Consider the following 15280-nt stretch of genomic DNA (forward strand, 5'->3'; position numbering starts at 1 on the left):
CCAGCCATAAAGGACACACTAATATATTTGCTGGACTTATTAAGGAGACCCCCAACCTCCAGGGAGTCTAGTGCACAAATTGTACTCCCTGCCAACAGGCTGATATCATGCCTGAACCGAAGAAGAAGAAGAAGGGTTGGTTCTTATATGCCGCTTTTCCCTACCCGAAGGAGGCTCAAAGCGGCTCATAGTGGCCTTCCCATTCCTCTCCCCACAACAAACACCCTGTGGAGTGGGTGAGGCTGAGAGAGCCCTGATATCACTGCTCGGTCAGAACAGCTTTATCATGCCGTGGCGAGCCCAAGGTCACCCAGCTGGTTGCATGTGGGGGAGCATAGAATTGAACCCGGCATGCCAGATTAGAAGTCTGCACTCCTAACCCCTACACCAAACTGGCTCTCCATGAATAAACAAAAATCAACAGGAACTTGTAAAACATAACCAAAAGCATAGGGAACAGGGAAGGGAAGCCATTTGGCCACACAGCAGTGAGCATCCCCACACCTTGCAATCATCTTGGGTTTCCTGCCACTACCTGCTTCATCAATGGTAGCCATGGGTGAGTCATGTCCGCTAATTGTTAAAGGAGTCAGAGAAGGCAGCTCAAGTGAGGAGGAAGAAATAGGGTAGATGTACAAACAAATAAGATGAACAATGCTGCACATGCTGGAATGCCATTTTTCCCATTGAAAATTTTTATGCATTGCATAACTAGAATGATCCAAGCAAATTGTAGAAAGATAACATTAAAGGAGCCTCTTGTGGCAATGAGCCTCTTGTGGCGCAGAGTGGTAAGGGAGCAGACATGCTGTCTGAAGCTCTGCCCATGAGTCTGGGAGTTCAATCCCAGCAGCCAGCTCAAGGTTGACTCAGCCTTCCATCCTTCCCAGGTTGGTAAAATGAGTACCCAGCTTCCTGGGGGGTAAACGGTAATGACTGGGGAAGGCACTGGCAAACCACCCCGTATTGAGTCTGCCATGAAAACGCTAGAGGGCGTCACCCCAAGGGTCAGGCATGACCCTGTGCTTGCATTGGGGATACCTTTACCTTTACCTTTAACATTAAATAGGCAACATGTTACAGTGGTAAAAGTCCTAGAAACACCAATTTGCATTTTCATTGTACCCTGAAAACTTTATGTATAATGTTCAGTCAATGATGCCTTGTCAGCCTAGTCTCCCAAACAGGGTTGAGGTAAGGATAATTAAATGAAAATGTAATCTGTGGTTACATAGTCACTAAATGAATACAGTGATCAAGATTTAGTCAAAGAAAAAAATATTTACACAGGTTCTTCAACCACCATCCGTGCCGGGTGTTCTAGGAAAGATGGAGGGTTATTGAAGAAAGTGACTTGAGCGGCGATCCCACCAATAAGAAGGTCCCCTGGCTGATAAAATTGGTGAGGAATTGGAAAGGGATCATCGTATATGGAGCAATTAATGGTACACGTCCTAGACACTATACAACATGGCAGCACCAGCAGCACCAGGATCCGTGGCAGCAGCATCTCAATGGCAAGACTTCCCTTCCGGATGCAGAATATCACTTTGCCATCCATTATATTTCATCACATCAGTTTTGTTGCGTCATTATTCGTGTTTCTAATGAATTTTTGGTTCACTGCTTAAAATCCAAATGACACGCAACCCCAACATTAAAGGAATGCTTCTCCATAAAACATCATCTCCCAGATGTACAACAGATCAATATATGATAAAAAGTATAAAGAGGTTTTGTTCATTTTATGATTTGAGAATAAAAATTAAATATTCTATCTTAATTTCTAAAAGCAGCATCTAAGAGTGTGGCCCTTAGCAAGCAGATCTTTCATTTGTGAGATTTTATCAGATTTATTTCTAAACCCAGGAATAATGTTGGGATTGGTTGAAGAAAAAGAATAAGATACCATATTATGTGTGGAAGTGATATTTAAATAAATGAGAAACAATATCTGAGGGAAGGAGTTTAAAGAAACCTAAATGAAAGAGAACAGGAAAGGGGAATACAACGGATCACCTGAGACCTGTTTCTATCTAGATGCAGTTCTGATGAAAAAGTCTTGATTTTGTACTATTTAAATTAAGGTCTTATTATTTGTGTGTGCTTTCAAGATATCCATTGCAAACAAGGAAGACACCTGTTGTTTTGGCAATTTGGCTGGAGCTAATTGCCCACCATTGAGGATTGCTTCAGGGCCCCACACCAGCTGCACTGTAAACTAGACATGCAGGCAGAAGGATTTGTTGTCTCCAAAGTTCTTACAGGCCAGCTGATACATTTGTGGGTTGGAAACTGTCAATAAGTCTCTGGGCAATACAGATTTAGAAAAGGTGTGCATGGGCATCCAAATGACGATTGATGTGAGCAACCGCATCCTCTTCACCTGGTAGTAAGCAAACATAGTTACCTTCTCAATACAATACAATACAAAACAATATAAAAACCTTTAATGGCATCGAAGATATATAACAACATCAACAATTAATTAGATGGCACAGATCTATAAAACAATTATAAAGTGCAGATGACCAGTAGATACAATAGTGTCAAAACCAGTACCCTTTTACTCTTTTAGCCTGTGAACCATAACCAGAGATACAAACTTAGCTACCAGTTCAGTGGTCTCTAAGCATTTATCAGCTAGCAGCAAATTAAGAGACCTTGCATTTGCAACATTAGGGAAAATTAAAAGTGGTTTAATCATATCATCACATTGATGGTTATACACATTACATCGCAAAATAATATGGCAAATTGAGTCCAGTTCTATACAACAATATCTGCAAGTTGTCCTATAACTGCCTTCAAGCACTGCAGAGGGAAATCATTTAGTCTAGCTTACATAAAAGCTCTGTGCAATGATGGCTTTATTAGGCTGGGAAAATAATGTGCCATAGAATTTGGGATATAGGATAAACCAAGTGATCTTGGAGAACACGACCCCCCCTGCACCAGCATAAATTACCTGGAGGTCAATATCCCAGATTCTTCTTTGGATGGTTTGGAATATATGCTCCTCTCCAGATTTGGCGAAGGAATCAATGACAGTACCTATAGATTTTATTTTAGAGGCTATGGACTGAGACTATTTCCAACTATAATTGTCAGATGGTAGAAGCACTAAAAAATAAACGGAGCCAATATTTAATGGATAAAGTCAAAGCACGAGATTCAATAGTATGGAGGCCCAGCTCAGCACATAACGTAAAATAGGTTACAGAATTACGTAATGCTCATATTCTGTGGAAGAAGGCTGCAGTCAGCTTCTTTATTAAAATACTGGATCTTTAAAGGGATTCCATAGAGAAGTTGAGGTATCATGGAGGCTTAAAAAACTTGCTACCTTCTCCCAAAGTATTAGGCCTATGATGTATCTGCTGAAACCAGTGCTTTAAATGTTGTTGTCGTTGTTAGGTGCGAAGTCGTGTCCCACCCATTGCAATCCCATGGACAATGATCCTCCAGGCCTTCCTGTCCTCTACCATTCCCCAGAGTTCATTTAAGTTTGCACCTACTGCTTCAGTGACTCCATCCAGCCACCTCATTCTCTGTCGTCCCCTTCTTCTTTTGCCCTCGATGGCTCCCAGCATTAGGCTCTTCTCCAGGGAGACCTTCCTTCTCATGAGGTAGCCAAAGTATTTGAGTTTCATCTTCAGGATCCGGCCTTCTAAGGAGCAGTCAGAGCTGATCTCCTCTAGGACTAACCGGTTTGTTCGCCTTGCAGTCCAAGGGACTCTCAAGAGTCTTCTCCAGCATCAGAGTCCAAAAGCCTCAATTCTTTGATGCTTGGCCTTCCTTATGATCCAACTTTCGCAGCCATACATTGCAACTGGGAAGACCATAGCCTTGACTAAACACACTTTTGTTGGCAGGGTGATGTCTCTGCTTTTTAGGATGCTTTAAATGCTACCACAGTAAATAACTGGCTTCATCTTCTTGTATTTGCCACTCCCTTGCCTTTTGTAACTTCCCTCACAATTTTTTAGACTTTTATTACAGAACCGATTGTATATTTTATATTGTGAATGCCATTAAAGGTTTTGTATTGTATTGTAAATCCCTATGTTGCATCAGTAATTCACATATCAGCATAAGTCTTGGTGTCTTTCCAAGACACTTGTACAGAAGATAATACTGCACTTGCCTGAAATAGGAGATGGGGCAAGTGAATAATATGATACCTTCAGCTAACTGAAAAATGCTTATTATTAATTGGCTGATTATGACGAAATTGGGGGTATGTTATACTAACTGTGTAAAAATCTGTGCCTGGGGCAGCTGGACACACTGGATTTTGGAAATGAAACAGAGTGTCACTCTTTAATTGCTGCAGCTATTTAAATGATAACTTGGATGAATTCTCTGGCCTGATGCAGATAATTTGGAACCCTGTCCCATAACTGGTTCCTAATACAGCATAAATATCACAGAGATTTCTTAATTTAGCAAATGAAGACACTTCATTTGAAAAAATACGTTCCCTGTATTTATTATTATTATTATTATTATTATTATTATTATTATTATTATTAGTAGTAGTAGTAGTAGTATTAGTAGTATTAGTAGTATTAGTAGTATTAGTAGTATTAGTAGTATTATTATTTATATCCTGCCTCCCCCGGAGGCTTGAGGCACGTCATATAAAACCAATCCCCTAAAACAATAAAGACACAACTAAACTATGACCACAATAAGACTATGACCACTGAAACAGGCAATTCCTTTCTTTAATTTCCATTGCTATCAAGTAACTGAAGTATGATTCCAAATGAGGCAGTAATAAAGAAATAACTTCTTTCTTTCTTTCTTTCTTTCTTTCTTTCTTTCTTTCTTTCTTTCTTTCTTTCTTTCTTTCTTTCTTTCTTTCTTTCTTTACCACCCTCCTTACACAGGCTCAGAGAATTACATAACAGTAAAAACAGTCACATAGTTAATATTAAATATAAACATTAAATATTTAAAAACCTTTAAAATCACATTTTCCATTTAAAAATTCAGCGATGTCATCAGTACAGTCCTATTATTTTGGAAGTAGAAACATTTGTGAAGTTTCATAGAGGTTTTCTGTGGGGTGGGCAATAGATGCTGTTATCAGTGGCCCCAACCAAAAGCCTGGTGGAAGAGATCTGACTTGAAGGACCTGTGGAATTATGCTAGTTCCAACAGGGCCTTGAACTCCTCTGCGAGCACTTTCTAACAGATAGGAGCAAGGACTGAAAATATCCTGGTTGAGGCCAGATGTACTTTCCTGTGGCCAAAGACTACTATCCATTTGGTATTGGCTGACAGTGATGCTTTTGAGAGGATATAGGCAGAGGTGCAGTCCTTTAGGTACACTAGGCCCAGGCGATTAATGGCCTTACAGTTGAGAACCAATACCTTAAACATGAACCAAAGTACAGCTGGAAGAGCGAGCAGCTGCTAAATAATGGGTCAAATGTGGACCCTCTAAGGCAGGGGTAATCAACCTGTGGTCTTCCAGTTGTTCATGGACTACAATACCCATGAGCTCCTGCCAGCAAATGCTGGCATGGGCTCATGGGAATTGTAGTCCATGGACATCTGGAGGATCACTGGTTGACTACCCCTGCTCTACCCCTGTGAGGACCTGGGGAGTTGCATTCTGGACAAGCTGCAATTTTTGAATCAAGGATAAGGGTAGGCCTGAATAAAATGAGTTACAGAAGTCAAGCCTAATGGTGACCATCACCTGGATCACTGAGGCTACATGCTGTGGGGTTTCAAACCAAATTTCAAGAAAAAAATGACTGAGATCTTCACACTTTCCTAATTATCTGCTCCCGAATGTTCATATCTGGCCTCAGCAAAATGATGTAGCATTTTGGGAAAAATATGCAACCTAATAAGCCAGCACCAGAGGACAAGATAGAGAAGATCTCCACAGCCACCATGGATTTTCCCTTTGAACTCAAGTAAGATGGAATAAAGGAAAACCAAACACTGCAAAAGACCAACATACTGAAAGTGATGAACTTGGCTTCATTGAAACTGCCAGGTAACTTCCTGGCAAGGAAAGCCACTGTGAAGCTGACACTGGCCAGAAAGCTCAGATAGCCAAGGACCGAGTAAAACATGGTTGCAGAACCCTCATTACATTCCAGGATGATACTCTTGGGTTGTGAATGCATATTCATTTGTGGGAAGGGAGGGGAAATACAGACCCAAAGAGTACAAATCACTGCTTGAATTAAGGATCCAGAAAGAACAATGGTATGGGCCATTTTTTTACCCACCCATCTCCTCATGTGGGACCCTGGTTTCGTGGCCATGAAGGCCAGGACCACAGTGATGGTTTTAGCTAACACACTAGAAAGAGCCACACAGAAGATGAGTCCAAAAATAATTTGACGTAGAAGGCAGGTCACCTTCCCAGGCTCTCCAATGAACAGCAAGGAACTTAGGAAGCAAAGAAGGAGGGAGAAGAGGAGTATGTACGTGATGCTACGGTTGTTGGCTTTAACAATAGGAGTGTTCTTGTATTTCATGAATGTCTGAAGCACCAAGAATGTGAGGAGAGAGAGACATACAGCCAACATAACAAAGATGATCCCTAAGGTCTCTTTATATGAAAGGTATGTTGGAATCTTGGGAATGCATTTATTATGGTCTTCGCTGGGATAGTGATCATCTGGACATTTGACACAGGCATCCATATCTGAAAGAATCCAAAGAGCTGTTTCAGTATTTGAAGGCTCTGACTAGAATCTATGTGATAATCCTACGTATGAGGTCCACATTAATACCACCCTTTATCTTCCTTCAGCTCCCTTTCACAACATGTCAATGTTGTGGGATACTGGTATAGCCAATTGTTGTAGTGACTGGCCAGGTATGGGGCTTGTCAGACACTCAATGTACCAGAAAAATATATTTGACTCCATTGTTCCTCTTATTTAAATGTCTAAATTTTCAAAAGCAATCTAGACCCTCCTACATCATGCTCCCCCCCCCCCCTCCAATTCAGCAGAGACTATCTACACTGCATGAGAAGGGCAGATAGTGAGTGCCACCACAGCTGACAATGACAAGTTCCTCAACAAAGTTCAGGAGGGATTTAAAGGGAGATGGCATGCCTGTCATTATCAGACGTTTAAAGAAAACACAAGAATAGGTACAATGTGAAGAAAAACTTTGATCAGTTGCTTAGAAAGCACAAAAAAATATAAAAAAATACTACAAAGATATTTACAAGATTTTGGTATGGTACCAGAAATTCAAAATCCAAACGTGGATCTGGTAAATTCCGCATTTTGCTCATTAATGTTTCTTTGCTGGAACCCAACAAAAACTTTACTGCCCAAGTGCCTAGATGCCTCTAGATAACATTCATATCCTAATGTAAATCTTCATAGCTTAACTGCAGAATGACTACTCTTCAAATTTTTTGTTGTGGTCTACTGGGGAAGCAGGACTGACCCGATCCTTGTTTGCATTTTGGAATTATCCGCGACATCCCTGCAGCTTGGTAATACCTTTGCAGTATTTCTTTGTATTGTTTATGCTATCAAAACATTTGATAAAAGCTTTTCTTCATGTTGTATATATTCTTGTTGTGTTGTTTTTACACAGTGGATTTGGTTCTTTGGTATCCTTGTCATATCCCAATTTTCATTTTGTGGTTACTGGCATGCAGCTCTCACTTTAAATGCTTTCCCCAAACTTTCCAAGCAAAGCTTCTTGCAAAGTTTGTGAAAGGTTTGCCTGTGATGGTTGAGTTTTTTTTAAGTGAGAGCACTGCATCAAACATCTAATGACAGGCATACCACCTGCTCCCTTTAAATTCCTCCCCAGCTTACAGATGGATTTAAAGTTGAGTTGATAGGGGCTTCCGAGTCTTTAATCAGATTTGCTAAATTTTAATTACACAAAGTTTGAATTCAGTGGCATTTTCTAGACAAATAATGTATAGTTCTTGGTATGCTAATTTATGTCTATTCACAGGCCTTACCAAATGCTTTAATAAAATATTAGCTATACTGTTTGCTCAATTAATTATGCATCTTGACTCAAACTAGCCTTTTATGGCAAATAATTTTTCAATTGTATATATCCTGTGGGGTGATGACTTTAAAGCTATGGTTGATATCCAAGTAGAAAGAAGATGTCAAATATTTATTGGCTATTTTTCAGGTTTTTATGCCCTGCCAATATTCCCCGAGTCGAGAAGTGATGGTATTAATTTATATGCCATGGAAACCTGCATTTCTGTGAATCAACAAATGACAGAATAACAGTGCTTCCCAATTATTCCAATTCTACAAGAACGTTTCCCAAAATGCTTCTTACCCTTCTGCTCAGAGATCATCCCTTCTGGACAAGGAGTACAATCATAGCAGCAGAATTTCTTTCCCTCCATCTTTGTCTTGCTGTAGCCAGACTGGCATGGGTCATTGCAGACTGAAATGGGAATCACCTGTTCATGATCACAAAGTTAGGTTAGCATCAACTAACTAATGATCTGTGATTTTTCAACAGTGAAGACACAACTGGATTTATGGTGATGACTCAATGGAAGACTGACATTTTTGTTTTGATGGAAGAGCAACACTTGCCTACATTAATATCTGGAATGAGTTTACCTGCATATTTTATTTTCCTAGACCAAGGGGAATTTACCTGCATATTTTATTTCCTTAGACCAATGACAAACGTTGTCATTGTCCATGTATACTCCTAATGGCTTCCCCTTCTTCCTATATTGTGGAAAGCAAAGGTTTTTCAATGATATTGTTGTTGGAGGTCTAAATGCAGGAGATGGTTGTTATTCATGTTGTGGGTCATGCCTGCAATTTTTCAAGCTTGTCAAACCTCATTTCCCAACTACTTGTTGTATAATTAAGTTAATGGGTCGGTGAAGATTTTAGATTTGATGGAAACAAGATTCCAATTGTAAAAAGTGTTTCTACTATAAATGAACAATATAAACAATTTATTTACAAAGCGGCCGATTAGCTTGCGGCCTGGCAAGATTCTTTTTGCGGGAAGGGGGGAGAGGGAAGCATGGCCACCGGCACAAACGTTCATGTGCGGCAGGTTTGCACATGTGCGTTTGCGCCATGTGCAGCCGCTAACGCACATGTGCAGCAGTTTCACGCATGAATGTTTGTGGCTGCACATGGCGCAAACACGCATGCGCAGACCTGCCGCCGGATCACCCTCCCCCACCCACCGGTCCGCAGCCTAAAAAAGGTTGCGGACCACTGGCTTAGAGAACACATCTTTATTCAGGGCTGTTTTACAATGATATTATTAACAGACAGGCGGACATTCCTGGATTCAAGAAAGACACTGATCCTTTGATTTAGTGGCATAACCTGGCCATTCCTTTATTTAGTGAACCTAGGAGTGTTTGGTCTGGCATAGGAAGGAGACCTGTGACAATGGTCAGCTCACCATGCCACCCCCTTTTAATGATCCTGGCAGCTCCCAAAGGAATCCTTTCTTGTCTCCCAGCTGGGAGCCCAAGTTTATTTTATTTATTTATTGTATTTATATACCACCCTTTCCTCAGGGCAATTTACATAGAAGGTAAAAGGTAAAAGTAAAGGTATCCCCCGTGCAAGCACCAAGTCATGTCTGACCCTTGGGGTGACGCCTCCAGTGTTTTCATGGCAGATTCAATACGGGGTGGTTTGCCAGTGCCTTCCCTAGTCATTACCGTTTACCCCCCAGCAAGCTGGGTACTCATTTTACCGACCTCGGAAGGATGGAAGGCTGAGTCAACCTTGAGCCGGCTGCTGGGATTGAACTCCCAGCCTCATGGTCAGAGCTTTCAGATGGCTGCCTTACCACTCTGTGCCACAAGATGCTCTACATAGAAGGTAGAACAGTACAAAGAACTTAGATGTTCCATAATGTATAGATAACCACAACAATAATTAATATTAATAACTGTAACAGAGTTATAACAGTGCAAACAGGTCCAGGGGCAGAATGAATGAGTGGGTTTCTGGGAGGTAGGGAGCAGGGGCTCTGTAGATGTTGTTGGTTCCACTCAGCCTCAACCAAATGCCTGGAAGAAAAACTCTCTTTTGCATGCCCTGTGGAACTCTTTTAGCTCCTTCAGGACCCTGATCTCCTCTGGGAGCTCATTCCACCAGGTGGGGCCAGGACAGAGAAGGCTCTGGCCCTGGTTGAGGCCCGATGGGCTTCTTTAGAGCCAGGGATCATTAGCCAGTTGGTGGTGGTGGAGTGTAAAGCTCTTTGAGGTGCATAGGCAGGGAGGCAGTCCCTCAGGTACACTGGGCCCTGTCCGAATATGGCGTTAACGGTAATTACCAGGACCTTTAGCCTGATCTGGAATTCAACTGGTGACCACTGTAGTTGATGGAAAATGGGCCAAATGTGAGACCTCCATGGTGTTGCTGGGAGGACCCCGGTCACTGTGTTTTGGACCAGCTGTAGTATCCAGGTCAAGGCTAAGGGCAGGCCTACATAGAGTGAATTACGGAAGTACAGTCTAGAGGTGACCATCACATGGATCATTGTGGCTAGGGGTTCCGGGGCTAGGTAGGGTGCTAGTAACTTGGCTTGGCAGAGATAGTCAAATGCCAGCCATGCTACCTTTGTGACCTGGGCTTCCATAATGAGGGAAATTACTTATGCCACCACCCATCAATGGAACGCCTCTGGTAAGTCAGGCCACTTATTATAAACAAAGATCCCCAGTGGTGATCATAAAATCTTCACCTGCTTGATTATAGCTGATTTGTTAAAGGAAACCTGTTTTCAGTAAATTTATTGTCAGATATGGTAAAAGTATCTGTAAGCTGCACCAACCTATAAGCTGCTATGCAGCCGGAAAAAAGCTTGGTGCAGATATATGGCCAAGTAGAACTATTTGGTTAGGTAAACCCAATAGAATTATTTGGTTAGGCAAACCCAAATTAGATCCATAAGAAAAAGTCAAATAAGAATAAATATTGAAACCATCCAGAACACGGTAGGTAGAGGCATCTCAAAAAAACAAGTTTGATTTCAATTTTTTTCCCCATTAATCATTTTCAAATGAAGGATTTTGGTTACTCGCAAAAGAAGGCATTGAGTTGAGAAAAATCAAACACTACTCTCCTTGTCTCACCTGGTTAAAGCTTCGATGCCACGAAATTTCATCATCTATCAGAGTCAGTTCTTTGCCTGAAGGGGCCTGAGGATCCAGTTGTCCCACTTTAACTCTAGCAAAGGACCCATTTGAAAAGGTAACCCAATTGGTGACATCAAAAATAGAGACTAATTCTCTATCTTGATCAAACTGTAGGGTTTCTCCGACACTATTGTTGAACAAGGTTCTCCTTAAAAACGTGTGTAGCTAGATTTAAAAAAGAATATAAGACAGAAAGAAGATCTAATTTCACAAAATATGCAGTTGGGCTAAAAAATATTCAGACACAAACACACACATAAATAAAGAGAAATTATGTTGGTGGCAGGACAGAATGTGCAAAGTGAAAGGAGAAAGCGAATTCCAGTCATCTGTGATGACCAGTTTGATTAATTGCTGTACCTGCCATGGCTGTATCTTCTGAACATTCAGCCTCCCATCATCTACCAGTACTCTACGCATGGATCCATGTGTGTTGAAATTGTGCAAAGCATGAGCCACAGCATAGACAGCATTGTAGACATTATAGCTGTGACCAGTCATCTGCATTTCAAACAAAGGGCCAGGGAGGCTCTCCAGTTTCTCCTCACCAGTGCAGATTTTCTTCATATCCTCTTGCTCATATGTGAATGAACAGCTGAATGCTTGCTCCCAAAAGATTTGAATGAAACCATCTCCTACAGCCCAGGAAGGTCTTATGGTCTGAAGGAATTCCTGAAATCCAGGAGGTTGATTGGAATGAACCGTAAAGGACAGGGCACCATGGAGAGAGTCTGAATCTAAAATCCTTTGGATAGAAAATGACTCAAAGTCCCAGTGTGATGTAACTATCCACACTTTACCAGGAGGAAATACAACCAAATCAGCTAGATAAAGAAATAGCCTTACAGCCAATAAGGTTGGAGGTTCTCCATAAACAACAAATACGTTGATTTCTCTGTCCATAAGAACTCTGTACTGTTCAAATTGTTTTATAATCAACTCTAACAGCTGTTTTATATAGGTCAACTTTGGTAACTTGTGTGTGAATGCAAGACAAATGCTATTTTCAGAGAGAATAGGTACTATTCTGTGTACAAACTGGTTTCCATTATCATCATCCATAGCCAGGAGCCCAATCCATGTCCATTGAAAATGTTGAAGTAACTTTACAACTCCCCTGTACTGATAGCTGTCATCAGGGACCATCTGATATATGGAAGAAAATTGTTGTTTGTCATCCTTTGCAAGGGAAAATGACCCATGAGTGAGCTGAAAGAAAACATATTGTCATTTTTTTTTCTATTAATGAAATTAGAATTTTCAATGATATTCTAGATTTCTGAAGTCTATGTACCTCCCATTCTAATAGCATACCTGAGGTGTCTTGTAGATGTTCAGAAGGGAGGCCATATGAGCAGAGGTTTCAGACAATAGCCCTCCAATGATGGCTATACATTTCTGCCGGTTATCACAGCTGAAATTAGGGACCAGCTTCTGATGTGTGGAAAGTAAGCTGAGGGTAGCCTTAAAAGTCATCCTTCCAAGGCTGTAGCTGTTGAGTATGTAGAGACCCAGACTTATATTTGGTAAGAGTTTCAGATTCTCATTCAGTTCTTTTACAGCAAAAGCCATGGTCAAAATATGCTGGTAATTCTTTGTGAATGACCTGCAAATATGGGGAAAGGAACCAAAACTGCATTTATAGCGTTCACTCTCCCAGCTGAACTCCAAGTTTATGGATTGTTTTCATGAGCTATGCCTTTAGTAACCATTTGGTTGTCTAAATGCACATCTTATACTGTGTTTCATACCGTAGACGTGTAAAGGATTTTGAATGGTACACAGAAGTCTGGATTTTTTTTGTTTGCTTTCTTCTTTTGCCTTCCTGTAGATGCCATTTTTACATTTGTTTGATTTCACATGGTCTTAGCAACACTAAGAGTATAATAGTTCATATTTGCAGAAAGGAAACTGAGCATATGTCAATCATCGAAGCAATTGCCTATGTTGTGATACGTGATGGGGCTATAAAACCCCAATGCAATGAGGAGCAACTCCAATTGTCAACTGATATGAGAAGTTTCCAGTCAAGATATTCAGGCTGGTTTTAATCTAATTTACAAGCTCCAGTAATCCCTGACTCAGTTCAGTCACAGATGGACAAACTCCATGATCAAATTTTTGAGAACATTACTAGATGTTACTACAGAGCCAGTTTGGTGTAGTGGTTAGGAGTGCGGACTTCTAATCTGGCATGCCAGGTTCGATTCTGCACTCCTCCACATGCAACCAGCTGGGTGACCTTGGGCTCGCCACGGCACTGATAAAATTGTTCTGACCGAGCAGTGATATCAGGGCTCTCTCAGCCTCACCCACCTCACAGGGTGTCTGTTGTGGGGAGAGGAATGGGAAGGTGACTGTAAGCCACTTTGAGCCTCCTTTGGGTAGGGGAAAGCGGCATATAAGAACCAACTCTTCTTCTTCTTCTTCTTCTAGATCCAACCATTGTCAAAGCAGTCAGAGAGCTGCCAATTCAACAGTGGCAGAAAATACAGGTTGAGATACTAGAAAACACAAGTACCTATCTGCTGCTTCGAGATTGAGAACAAATGCAGGAACACATTTTAGGGGGTTGAAAACAGTGAACAGAGGACAGATATTTGCACGGTTTCCGTATTGGAACCAACGGCTTTGATCCACATAAGAACCCTCTGCTGGAACTGGGCTGCAATTGATTTCTTTTATTTATTTATATTTAGATTATTCTACCATCACTCATGACAGGCCGTCTCGTGGCAGTTTACAATATGAAACCAATAAAAATCACAATACGAAAATTGTAAAATCCTAAACAATACAAATATAAATAGATGGCGGCATCATAATTCCTTAAACTTCTTAAGAGCCAATAACTGTCCTACCCTAGGGCTTGAGTCAATGACCCTATTAATTGTTACCTGAAAGTCCTGTAAAGAGATGACTATTTCTGATTCACAAGTAGTGTTGCACAATGCATACAGTTTGAGAGGAAAAATTAGGAATGATGGACCAAGATGATGGACGAATGATTGCTTTACAGATGGAAATATGACATTACCTGGCTTTTCTTATTTCTTTCTCCTCACCTCTGGTTGTTCAAATCAACCAAAACAAATGGCAATCCCAAAGCTCTTGGAATGTCAATTTCCCTTTGAAGAGAAAAACCTATTGTTCCTTAGCACTGCATGACTAGAACAGTTTGAGTAAATTGTAGAAAGACACCTCAGTTTCGGCCTTTGGTCACTCATATGGTCTCAGCCTAATCTACCTCTCACCATGGCGATAAGGACAAAAAGGAAGAGAGAAGAGCAATGCAAGGCACTTTGGATTCCCATTGAGGAGAAAGGGGGGGGGTGTCCCTGAAGCAAATAACATGGAATGAAAACTCGATCTGTGGTTATTTACTCACTGCCTGACTACAATTATCAGATTAAGTTAAAGAAATAGAAACGATCCTTACGCAGGTTCATCAACCACCATCCGTGCCGGGTGTTCTAAAAAAGATGGAGGGTAATTTAAGAAAGCCACTTGACTCCAGTATGAATTCTCATGAAAGCTCTCCATGCACCTTTGGGTCACTCATATATTCTCAGCCTAATCTTACCTCTCAAAGTTGTGGTAAGAAGGAAAAGGTACAGAAAAAAGCAATGGAAGACACTTGGGCTTCCCATTGGGCAGAAACATGGGCACACCTGAAGCAAATACATGGAATGAAAAGTCAACCTGTGGTAACTTACTCACTGACTGAACACAGTGACCAGATTAATTTTTTTAAAAAAAGGAAATTAAAATACTTACCCAGGTTCATCGAGCACCATATGTGCCGGGTGTTCCAGGAAAGATGGAGGGTTATTGAAATAAATGACTTGAGCAGCGATCCCACCAATAAGAAGGTCCCCTGGCTGATAAAAGTTGTGAGGAATAGGAAAGGGGTCATCATATATGGAGCAATTAATGGAAGACATCTGACCCACTACATGACAGGGCGGCACCAGCAGCAGCAACAGTATCAGCAACATCTTGAGGAAAAGGTTCTCTTCCAGCGGCAGACTACTACTCTCATGTCCACCGTACTATATCACATCAGTTTTGCCACTTCAGTCCTCATGTGCCTGATGACTTTTTTGGTTGTTT

At 41.1% G+C, this 15280-nt stretch overlaps 1 protein-coding gene across 1 annotated transcript; it reads right to left on the bottom strand.

Annotated features, from left to right (window-relative positions):
• Positions 1 to 5780: 5780 nt before the first annotated feature.
• LOC143825420 (vomeronasal type-2 receptor 26-like) lies at positions 5781 to 14954 on the bottom strand. The gene is made up of 7 exons (XM_077313451.1): positions 14945 to 14954; positions 14751 to 14838; positions 12482 to 12773; positions 11807 to 12376; positions 11105 to 11332; positions 8311 to 8437; positions 5781 to 6679 (listed from the first exon to the last, which is right to left on the bottom strand). The coding sequence occupies exons 1-7, from the start codon at positions 14952 to 14954 to the stop codon at positions 5781 to 5783; spliced, it is 2214 nt and encodes a 737-aa protein (XP_077169566.1).
• Positions 14955 to 15280: the final 326 nt, after the last annotated feature.

Source organism: Paroedura picta, chromosome 16 (genome assembly GCF_049243985.1).
Source record: "Paroedura picta isolate Pp20150507F chromosome 16, Ppicta_v3.0, whole genome shotgun sequence".
NCBI classification, from domain to species: Eukaryota; Metazoa; Chordata; class Lepidosauria; order Squamata; family Gekkonidae; genus Paroedura; species Paroedura picta.